General features: G+C 46.8%; 1 protein-coding gene across 1 annotated transcript; it reads left to right on the forward strand.

Moving 5' to 3' along the window:
- The first annotated feature begins 322 nt into the window (after positions 1–322).
- On the forward strand, positions 323–2141 carry NOG (noggin). The gene has a single exon (XM_027691708.1). It carries the CDS (start codon positions 856–858, stop codon positions 1525–1527), a length of 672 nt encoding a protein of 223 aa, XP_027547509.1. The 5' UTR covers positions 323–855; the 3' UTR covers positions 1528–2141.
- Positions 2142–10171: the final 8030 nt, after the last annotated feature.

Here is a 10171-nt window from a genome sequence, read left to right on the forward strand (position 1 = left end):
CCCCGCTCCGCGCCCGCGGGGTGAGAGCGGCGCGGCGGGGCCGCGCCCGGAGCCACCGGCGGAGCGGGCGCCGGGCCGGGCGGTGCCCCGGGCAGAGCAGCATCTCCCTCCCGGGGCGCGGCGGCCGCTCGCGTGAGCGGCGGCGTGCGGAGGGCGGGGGGAGGCGGCGGCTCCCGCCTCAGCCTTCCCCAGCAGAGGGTGCCTGCCGGTGGGAAGGGGGAAGCCGCGCTCTCCTGGACTTTTGTGGGAGTGGGGGTTGTGTTGTGTGTGTGGTGGTGTGGTGTGTTTTTTTTTTTTCTTAAGGGGGGTGGGGTGGGTTAGGAGAGAGTCTGTGGTTTCCATGGAGATGAAGCTGAAAGTGCAGGAAATTTAAAGGCTTTGGGTCCTTGCAAAGCAGACAAACTGGTGCCAACGTGCGTGGCTGCTGTTGCTGCTGAGGAGGCTGCTTTGCAAACGGCGGAGAGGAGCGGGGAGGAAGAATCGGCAGCAACTTCTTCCACACGCACGGGCAGACAACGAGGAGCGGCAGCAGCAAGCAGAATTCGCAACAAAAAGAGGCATCTCCGTTCCCGGGAAGGGCGAGAAGAAGCGGCAACAGCAGCAGAATTTTGGAGCGGCTCCACCAGGAGAAATTTTTATAGAGAAGGCTACAAGAGTGTTTGCAGGGGGCTTGTTCTCCGGGCTTATCAGGGGGCTGTCTTTGCTGGTGGTGCGGCGAGTGGAGGTGATCCCCCTCAAAGACGAGTTATTTTGGATATCCCCGTACAAGTTTTCTGATGTATTTGCTTGCACCTTCTTCCCCTGCTGTTTGGTGAACCCAGCCCCCCTTTCCCCCCCCCCACCGGTCTCCCAAGGATGGATCATTCCCAGTGCCTTGTGACTATATACGCCTTGGTGGTTCTGCTGGGTCTCCGGCTAGAGCAGGGCGCCTGCCAGCACTATCTGCACATCCGACCGGCTCCCAGCGACAACTTGCCCTTGGTGGATCTAATCGAGCACCCGGACCCTATCTTTGACCCCAAGGAGAAGGATCTTAACGAGACCTTGCTAAGGAACCTCATGGGCGGTCACTTCGACCCTAACTTTATGGCTATTTCCTTGCCCGAGGACCGGCTCGGAGTGGACGATCTAGCTGAGCTGGACTTGCTGCTCAGGCAGAGACCCTCGGGAGCGATGCCCAGCGAAATCAAAGGGCTGGAGTTCTACGACGGGCTGCAGCCGGGCAAGAAGCACAGGCTGAGCAAGAAGCTGCGCAGGAAGCTGCAGATGTGGCTTTGGTCCCAGACCTTCTGCCCGGTCCTATACACGTGGAACGATCTCGGCAGCCGCTTTTGGCCCCGGTACGTCAAAGTGGGCAGCTGCTACAGTAAAAGGTCTTGTTCAGTCCCCGAAGGCATGGTTTGCAAACCTGCCAAGTCCGTGCATTTAACGATCCTGAGGTGGAGGTGCCAGCGCCGGGGAGGGCAGAGGTGCACATGGATACCCATCCAGTACCCCATCATTTCGGAGTGCAAGTGCTCCTGCTAGGGCTGGCACTTACCTTCTCGCCCCTTCTCCAGCGGACTCACGTGGACCTTTGCTGCAACAGAAATAAAAGACATTTGCTTTCTGGTTAACGTTGTAATGCACTGTAACGTGTAGGAGAATGTATATTGTGTGTATATATGGCACCGGTTTAATATACTATTAAAAGGTCAGTATTATACGTGAAATAATCAGCGTCTACTGTATTTTTAAGACTATTACCCTGATCGTTGCTAATGTATCTTTTTTTTTTTTTGGTATTTATATTCCAGAGAGAAGTTGCTTCGCTTTGGCGAAGTAGTTTTTTGTTGGGTGTGTTTTTTTTTTAATAAAAGGATTAAAAAATACAAACCAAACTTTTTGATAAGAAAACGGTTAAAGCTATTTTCCATTATTCGGAAAGCGTGTGTGTGAGTTTTTTGTTTTTTTTTCTTTTTCCTTACGGACTTTAGATTTAAAATAAAAGTGAATAAACGCCTAGAGCACAATGTTATTGTAAATAGAGAGAACAGTTTGAATGACTTAATCCTATGTAAATGAAGAGTATCTGCTATTTATTCTTTATATCCTTGTAGTAAAAGTGCAGTGCAGAATTAAAGTCAACCACTAAAACACGAGCCGTTTGGATTCTGTTTGCTTTTTGGTTTGGCCGCCGTCGGGGGGGCTTTCTTCTCTCTCCTCCTCGTTCTCCACGCTCAGCAGGACGTTTCGTGGTGGCAGGGGGAGGTGGGAACCTGCTCACGACTCTGTTAGGAGGGACTGTGCGGCACCTACCCGGCCGGGGGGTCCGGCCTCGGGGGGGGTCCCGGCGCTGCGCTGTCCCCCCGCGGAGCCGCTCCCGCGGCCGCGCAGCCCCGGCGCGCTCGGCGGCAGCTGCTCGGGGACTTTTTTTTTTTCCCCCTCTCCTTTTTTTTTTTTTAACTGCTTGACATTTCATTTACAACGGGACACGTGTCTTTCACACCTACCATTGTGGTGGGACACTGCTGAAACTTGACCCCTGGGCTTTGGGGGTTTTCAGCGCAGACACGTTATTAGGCTGATCCTGTGACAGCCCCGCACACCGCCCGGCCCGGCCCGCTTTTAACTCTTTGGGCTCCCGCCAGCGCCGGGCGATCGCTCCCCTGCCGGGCTGCCCCCCCTTTCCCCGGGGAGCGCCGGGCTGTGCCGCCACGGGGTGCGGGTGCCCCGCTCCCGTCCCGCCTCCCGGGGCCGCCCCCGCCCGCCCCCGCAGCGCCGGGACCGGCCCGGCCCGCGGGGCTCCGCGGGGACCCGGCCCAGTTCCCCGAGTGTTTAACTTGTACGTGCCCGGAGACCCGACGGTTCGTATCTCATAGATACCAACTGCGAAAACAAACTCTCCACGTGCTCTTCAAAGGCTCCCTGACAGTGCAAAAAGCCTTTTCCTTATTTATCTTGGAATCAAAAAACTTTTTTTTTTCTTCCCCCAAACTCGGAGGGAATCAATGCTAATCATTTTAAACCCGTGGGTCTTTTCATTGAGACAACCCAGCCCTGCTTTTCTGTGACGCTTAGTTCGGTATGTCCGAATGCATATTCATTCCCTCTCTCCCTCTTTCGGTGCGTTTTACCGCCCGTCTCTTTGCTTCTAATTTCAATAGTTTGAGGGGAGGGGGGGAAAAATCAGATCTTGGGACATTTAGGGTATTCATTAACCTAGTGAAGAGGAACAGAGGCATTATTACTCACATAGAAGGCACCCTGCCCCCATGTCTATCTAAGGGTTCATTGTAAAAGGATTAAAAGTTAAAGACCTTCATCTTATGATTCTTTCATTTAATCTTCGTGGCGCCTGAAAGACATGCTGGATGGATGATCACATTTAAAATATTCCTAATGTCGGCTACCTTAGGACTCCAGGCAGGGCAAACAAACGTAATTTATTTCCAGAAGAAAGGGTATATTGAGATGTTTAAGTTTATGAACCACCATTACCATGTATGTTTGTTAGGTTCTGACAAATACCCAAATAACATTAAAATCAGCCATTCATCACATATGAATTTATGCAAAACCTTGTATGCCTGGGGCCAATATTTTTTTAGACAGAGTTTCACTTGCAAAAAAAAAAAAGTTTATTTAAAAAAAAAAAGCAAGAGTTTTTCATGACTGGTAAACACGAGAATTATGTGAACAGAAACTATTTCATGCTGGGATGGCAGCCAGGGACTCGGGAATGTCAACAAAAGTTCTCCGAAGGTTGAAAATGTCACTGGATTACAATACAAGGTCCTTTGCCCCATTAGCAAACTTTACTAAAGTAATATTCCCACTACTTAGTGAGGGGGCTCACCCAGTGATTTATCTGTCGGTGATCCCAGCAATGGGGCAAACAGAGGCTTCATCTGGAAACCACCTCTGACTGCTTGCTTCAAGATTTAAAATGTTCCTGTGTGCAGAGCTGTGTGTGTGTTGGTGAGTGTTGTGCAAGTGCAAAAGAAGTGTGCTGGTAATGTAGTCTGAGTATCTGTCACTGGATCTGTCTTGTTTTTAATCCAAGAGTTATTGTAGTCAGAGAGTCCTGTGTACACGTGTGCTTTCTCAACCAATAACACCCTGTTAATAATAAATTTACAAGAATATTTTGGGTTTTAAAAAAATCAAGTTTCACCATCCACAAGGCCCATGATTTTTTTATTTAAATAAATAGCTAAATTTTGTCAGCTGGTAGAGCAAAAATAAACTAGTAGTTTTCACTGTTGTTTCTGGTCAGGTCCACTTTCTGGTCCTCTTGCCCTGGTGTTGAAATGTTTGGCTTGTAGTGGAAGTGTTTCAAGCCAAACAAATAAAATATCTTTCTGATGAATGTTTCTATGCAAATCTGTTTAATATTGGATTTTGTAATATGTTTTTAAAGCAAAATTGAATTATAGCTCTTTTAAATAGAAATCAATTCATAACACAGACAATTTCTGTTTGCTGATCTTTGTAGTGGCATCGTAAGACCTCACAGAGATCACTGTGGGGAAGAAATAAGAAGGGAAAGGTTGAAAGTTTACTTTTAGTTAATCTTCAGTTTCTTCTTTTGCAATTTTAGGGTTTTAAAGAGTAATACTGGGAATTTAAATTAATTTCTGCTTCAGCCATAGACTGTGCAACTTCATTTGGATATTTAACCTATGTGCTGTAGTTCCTGATGAGGAGTGCAGGATGTCATTATCTTCATCACTGTAGTTAGTCTTTATCCAGAATAATTCATTCTCTCACACCACGTGTTTATTCAAAATCTACTAAAGTTAAGGCCTAAGAGTAACACAGTTGATAAAAGCATAAAAGCATAAAAGAGTAGACCAGAGGAAGTTGGCCAGAGGTTTGTAATAAGCTCATTCAAAATTAGTGCAGGTACTGTGATGAAAATGAACCATCTAGAAAACGTTGGACACACCATTAGAGTGCTGTGTCCTCACATATGTACTTAACTGAAAAAACATATTTGATTCATTTTATCATTTTCAAAATACTGCCACAAAGTTGAGTTCTTGAGATGGCATGAGTGCACGATGGAGTCATCACCAAAACAACCACAGCCCGAAATTACAGCAGTAATATTTGTATAAATACTGGACAAGTTTTTGCTCTCTCATCGTTTTAACAGAGAAGTAATCTTAATTTAGTATCATCAACACTTCACCTGACTTGGGCTGTGTTGTGTAAATGTAATCTGCACACCACGTTGGCTGGATCTTGGACCCATTAAAAAGAAGATATTCCAGCTCGGAGATTTGCCAGGAAGCTTCAATGAGAGTTGAAATAAATATAATGACGTCATCATATATTATAACATCATAGCCTTCAAGGTAAGCCAAACCAAAGGTATGTTGGCAGGGGAGTGCTGCCACCTGGTAGATCCATGCTAGGAATAGATATGATACTCCCATCCCGAGGGGAGGAGAACAGCCACACTCTGCCTGGAGTGCCCACACGGATCGTGCAGTCTCTCTGTGCCTGCAGGTCCTGCGGGAGCCTCGCTGCACCAGAGAGCTGCAGAACCTGTGTCAATGCTCTCTTTTCAGAGAGCAGCTACAGCAAATTTGAAGAGACCCTTTCATTCCCTCTTCCCTGCTCCCAGACCAAGCGAGAAGCTCCAATGGTTAAAAGGAAGGGAATGAATACATTCGCTTGAAACAACTGTTGGAATGGTTCAGAGGGGAACAGAAATATTCAGCAATCAACATTAAAGACTCTAAATCCTCGGAGGTGTTATTGCAGGATCAGCAGCTTACAGCCCTCTTCGCGAAGGCTGGGTACCAGTGTATTACTGTTAAGTCCCCTGCAGCTTGTTCCCTGTGGGGAAAGCAGCTGCTCTGTGTGATGTGCTTTTGAAGAGTCTGGGAGAAAAGCTGCTGGAAGAGAAATCTGCACGGGTATAACGTCACAGTGAGTCACTTCTCCCTGCTGAACTGGAGGACAGGAGCGCAGAGATGGCACAGTTTAGCCTCTGACTCTGTCGGGGGATAGCTCAGATGGACACCAGCTGAGAACAGATGCTCTGGGGCTCACTGGTTGTACGTTCTGCCCTCTCCAGGGGTGTTTTTATGCTGCCATTGAGCATCATTCTGTGTCAGCACTCAAGGCCAGACCAACCTGTGTGTGCACTCAGGCCTGGTCAGCCTGTGGATGTCCTGGAATGCTTTGGAGCTATCCCTATGAGGAGCTCTGGCAGTGTGTGGGTGCTGCTGTCCAAGAGCTGCCGCCCAAGTGAAGGCAGCAGCAAACACATCCTATCACTGACTAGCCTGGAGCCTTCCCTTCACCTGAGGCAGACATTCCCCAGGACTCAGGTCTCTCCCTTGGAGAATCCCAGAGTAGTCACTGCATCAGATAATCATAACACAGTTTGAAAATAAGTTTCACACTCCCTCCTCGTTGTTTTTTTTCCCTCATGAGAGGGGGAGTGGCAAGACTGCCATCACAAAGAACGTTACTCAGAACCAGAACAGATCTTAAGGCACAACACTAAAAACCTGTATGCAATGGAGAAGGACTGGGTGGCTCAAGGGATTGGTAATGGTATAAAGAGCTTTTCACCACTAGGCTTCTGGCTCTGATCCAGAGGTAGTAACTGAAAGCCACAGTCATCTGATGCCTGCAGAGTGGGCTCTGTAGAATGAGTTGTTGGTCTCTGCATAGATCCTACCAAGCAGGATCCAGATCACAAAGCCACCACCAGAACTGACATGCTTGCAAGGATTCTCAATCCAAAGTGCAGAATGAAACAGGAATGGGGGTGTTTGATCTGTGTTTGTGATTTAGTAGCAATAAGAGGACGTTGTTGTTGAGGGTTTTTTTGTTTGTTTTGTGGGGGAGGGATTAATATAGGAGAATATAACCAGCATAGTTCCTTGTATTGATACAACCCTTATAGTATTTTTCTTCTGGCATAGTAATATCTTTATTTTTGGTGTACAACTGGCAACTTACTACCTGGCTTGGATGCACAACCATGGTCCAGAGGAAGATGCAGCAAACACAAGACCCAGGCTCTGCCTATTAATTAAAGTTCCTGCTGCACTGGATGGTGCAAATAACTACACAGTAAATGCATCTTATGTCTACTAGTACAAATACCTTGGTTACAGCAGTGCTACTTTCCAGGGCTCAGATTAGAGGTTACCCTTCCATGGGATCCCCAGTCGGGCAGCTCTGAACATGCATTTCTCTGAACAAAGGATGAACAGGCTGTGATTCAGAATATTCTTGCCAAGCTGCTGCATTGTACCTGTGCAATAAAAAAAGTCCATCCCTTTTTCTGAGCTATAAATAAGCTGAGTTGAACTGAGGAAAAAGAAGTACATAAAACCAATACATATTTATATAAAGACAAGTGTAAACATCACTCCTCTGTTTCAAAATGAACCTTCTGGTGTTCCAAGCACTTCATGATACTGTCTGTGAGTAAAGAATGGACAGAAAATAGTTTTTCCTCACACCATCTCCTAGTTTGCTTGGCCATTTAGAAATATTGCATATCTAGGCAGGTTTAATTTGCCCTTTGCATGGATTGTCCCTCCAAGAGCACTCCATTTCTTTCATGCAGCAACAGAATGTTGAAAAATATTGCATAAATATTATTGTAAATGTACATAAATTAGTAGAGAGACTTTATAACCTGGTGAGACAAGCTGAAATACTGTCTTTTAAAACTGAGTGAACTTCAAGGTTCATCGTGTCCTTTTGGAATAAGTGGATAAAATTTTGTTTTGTAGGTAATACTTGCACAATAAATGAGGTCATTGACTTGAACCTTGAAGCTCTTGTAAATAAGGCTCAGTTAGAATCACTTCCCAAATTCAGTCTCAGTGCTACATTAGAAGTCTTTCTCACGGCCTTAGAAACACTCAGGTGTCTCTGTCTCGTTGTGTCTGCTGTTGGCTCCAGGAGGGTGTGAAGAGCCCCTTTTCACCAAGCAGTTTGCTGGATCTGGACCTTATGTTGTTGTGGTGGGTTAACCTTGGCTGGATGCCAGTGCCCACCAGAGCTGCTCCATCACTCCTCTCCTCAGCTGGAGCGGGGGAGAAAATATGATAAGAGGCTCTTGGGCAGGGAGGGATCACTCACCAATTACCATAACAAGCAAAACAGACTCAACCTGGGGAAATTCATTTATTACCAATCAAGTCAGAGTAGGGTACTGAGAAATAAAATCAAATCTTAAAACACCTCCCTCCCACCCCTCCCTTCTTTCCAGCCATAAATGCACTCCTGATTTTCTCTACCTCCTCCCCACCAGCAGCACAGGGAGTTGGGGCTGGAGTCAGTTCATCACACGTTGTCTCTGGTGCTCCTTCCACCTCAGCCACAGCATTCTCATACTCTTCCCTGCTCCAGTGTGGGTTCCTCTCTCCGTGGGACCACAGGTACTGTTCCAGCATGGGCTTCCCATGGGGTCACAGCCTCCTTTGGACACACCTGCCCTGGCCTGGGTTCCTCCAGGTGCTGCAGGTGGATCTCTGCCCCCCCGTGTTCCCTGGGACAGCCGCCTCACCATGGGTGCAGGGCAATCTCTGCTCCCAGAGGTGCCCAGAGCACCTTCTCTCCCTCCTTCTGCCCTGACCTGGATGTCTGCAGAGCTGTTCCTCTCACATGTTCTCACTCTTCTCTCTGGCTGAAATAGCTGGGGGTTTTTGTTTCCCATTCTTAAATACATTATCCCAGAGGTGCTCCCGTGATCACTGATGGGCTCAGCCTTGGCCAGTGCCAGGTCCGTCTTGGAGCTGGCTGGAATTGGCCCTGTTGGACATGGGGGAAGCTTCCCATAGAAGCCACTCCATAGCCCCCCCCAGTCCCCAAACCTCACCACACACCCCCAGAACCACTGTGTGTATACACAGTGGAGTATTCCAGTTAACTGGAAAGTCTAATAAAGTTCCCTGAGCACTACATGAAGAAGGCATTAAGGCTGGACCACCAGGTCAGGGGTAGTTACACTGCACTTGAGCTGCCTCCAAAAGTGCAGAGCATTCTGGGCTGAGCCAACAAAATTTCAAGCACACACTCAACCCAGGCTTCACGAGCACCTCCCCAGAAGGACTGACTGCTCATCCCACGTGCCTGGAGGTTCTCCCTTGGACCAAAACGCTCAGCACCCTGTCCCAGAGTCCCGAGGGAACCAAGAGCAGCTTGGGTGTTCAGGGGAGGGCTGTTCTACCTAACCAGGAACAGCTGAGTGTTGTGGTTTGTATAAACTGTTTGCCATGTATGTGTGGCATGTGGCAGTAAATGAAACACTTACTTTAAAACTTATTGAAGTTCTTTCAGCAAAAAAATTAATGTGGGGTTGGCTTTTATGCGTTGTTTCAAATGAAGCAGAGATTTATACACCTTATTATACTAATTTTTTTCCAGACACTGCCTTGAATATCTCTCATATCTTATGGGAAATCAAATATCAGAGATCATTTTTAATTTCCCATCCATGGTACTAACAAAAAAAATGAGTAAATCTAATGAAGTGGCATGTAGTCAAATGTTCAGACTGTAATCATCCACCAAATATTTAAAGCAATCTGAATGAAACTTTTCAGACAGCCAGACTAGGTTCCTCTTACTCCTGAGCTTCTGAGAGATGCCAACAGATTTTAAGGTTAACATTTTCAGTCCTGGGTGCCTGAGATTGGGCATCTTGTTCAACAAGCAGACACCTGTGGGGGAACAAAACCTATGGTTTGAGTTTTTGGATGCATAAATTCACAGCTCTCAGTAGGAGACAATGATAATACATAACACTGTGGAAACAGCAGATGTAGCTTTACTGCTACATACAAGTTCTGTCTGATATGGTGCATTTTGTAACTGGTTATAGTAAGGTTTGGGTTTTTTTTTTTCCAAAAAGAGCTAATAGATGGACATTTAAAAAAAATCGGATTTAGGTATATAATTTTCCTATGAGCTGCAGAAAATCCCATTTCCAAATCTCACTCTGAAGTAATGAGAAAAAGAAAAGACTTAGAGTTTCTCAGAGAGAAGAGAAATCCTAAAGCAAAAGAATTGGATTCTAAGCCATATCTCCTGCCAGGCTGGATTTGTAGGGGAAAAGGGAGAATGGGGGAGGAAGAGCTGTGGCAACGTTACCCTCTCTTCACTTTTTTCCCTCCTCCTGCCTCCCATCAGGATGGTTGTTGTTGTC

Source organism: Neopelma chrysocephalum, unplaced genomic scaffold (assembly GCF_003984885.1).
Source record: "Neopelma chrysocephalum unplaced genomic scaffold, ASM398488v2 Primary Assembly neopelma1_84, whole genome shotgun sequence".
Classification (NCBI taxonomy): domain Eukaryota; kingdom Metazoa; phylum Chordata; class Aves; order Passeriformes; family Pipridae; genus Neopelma; species Neopelma chrysocephalum.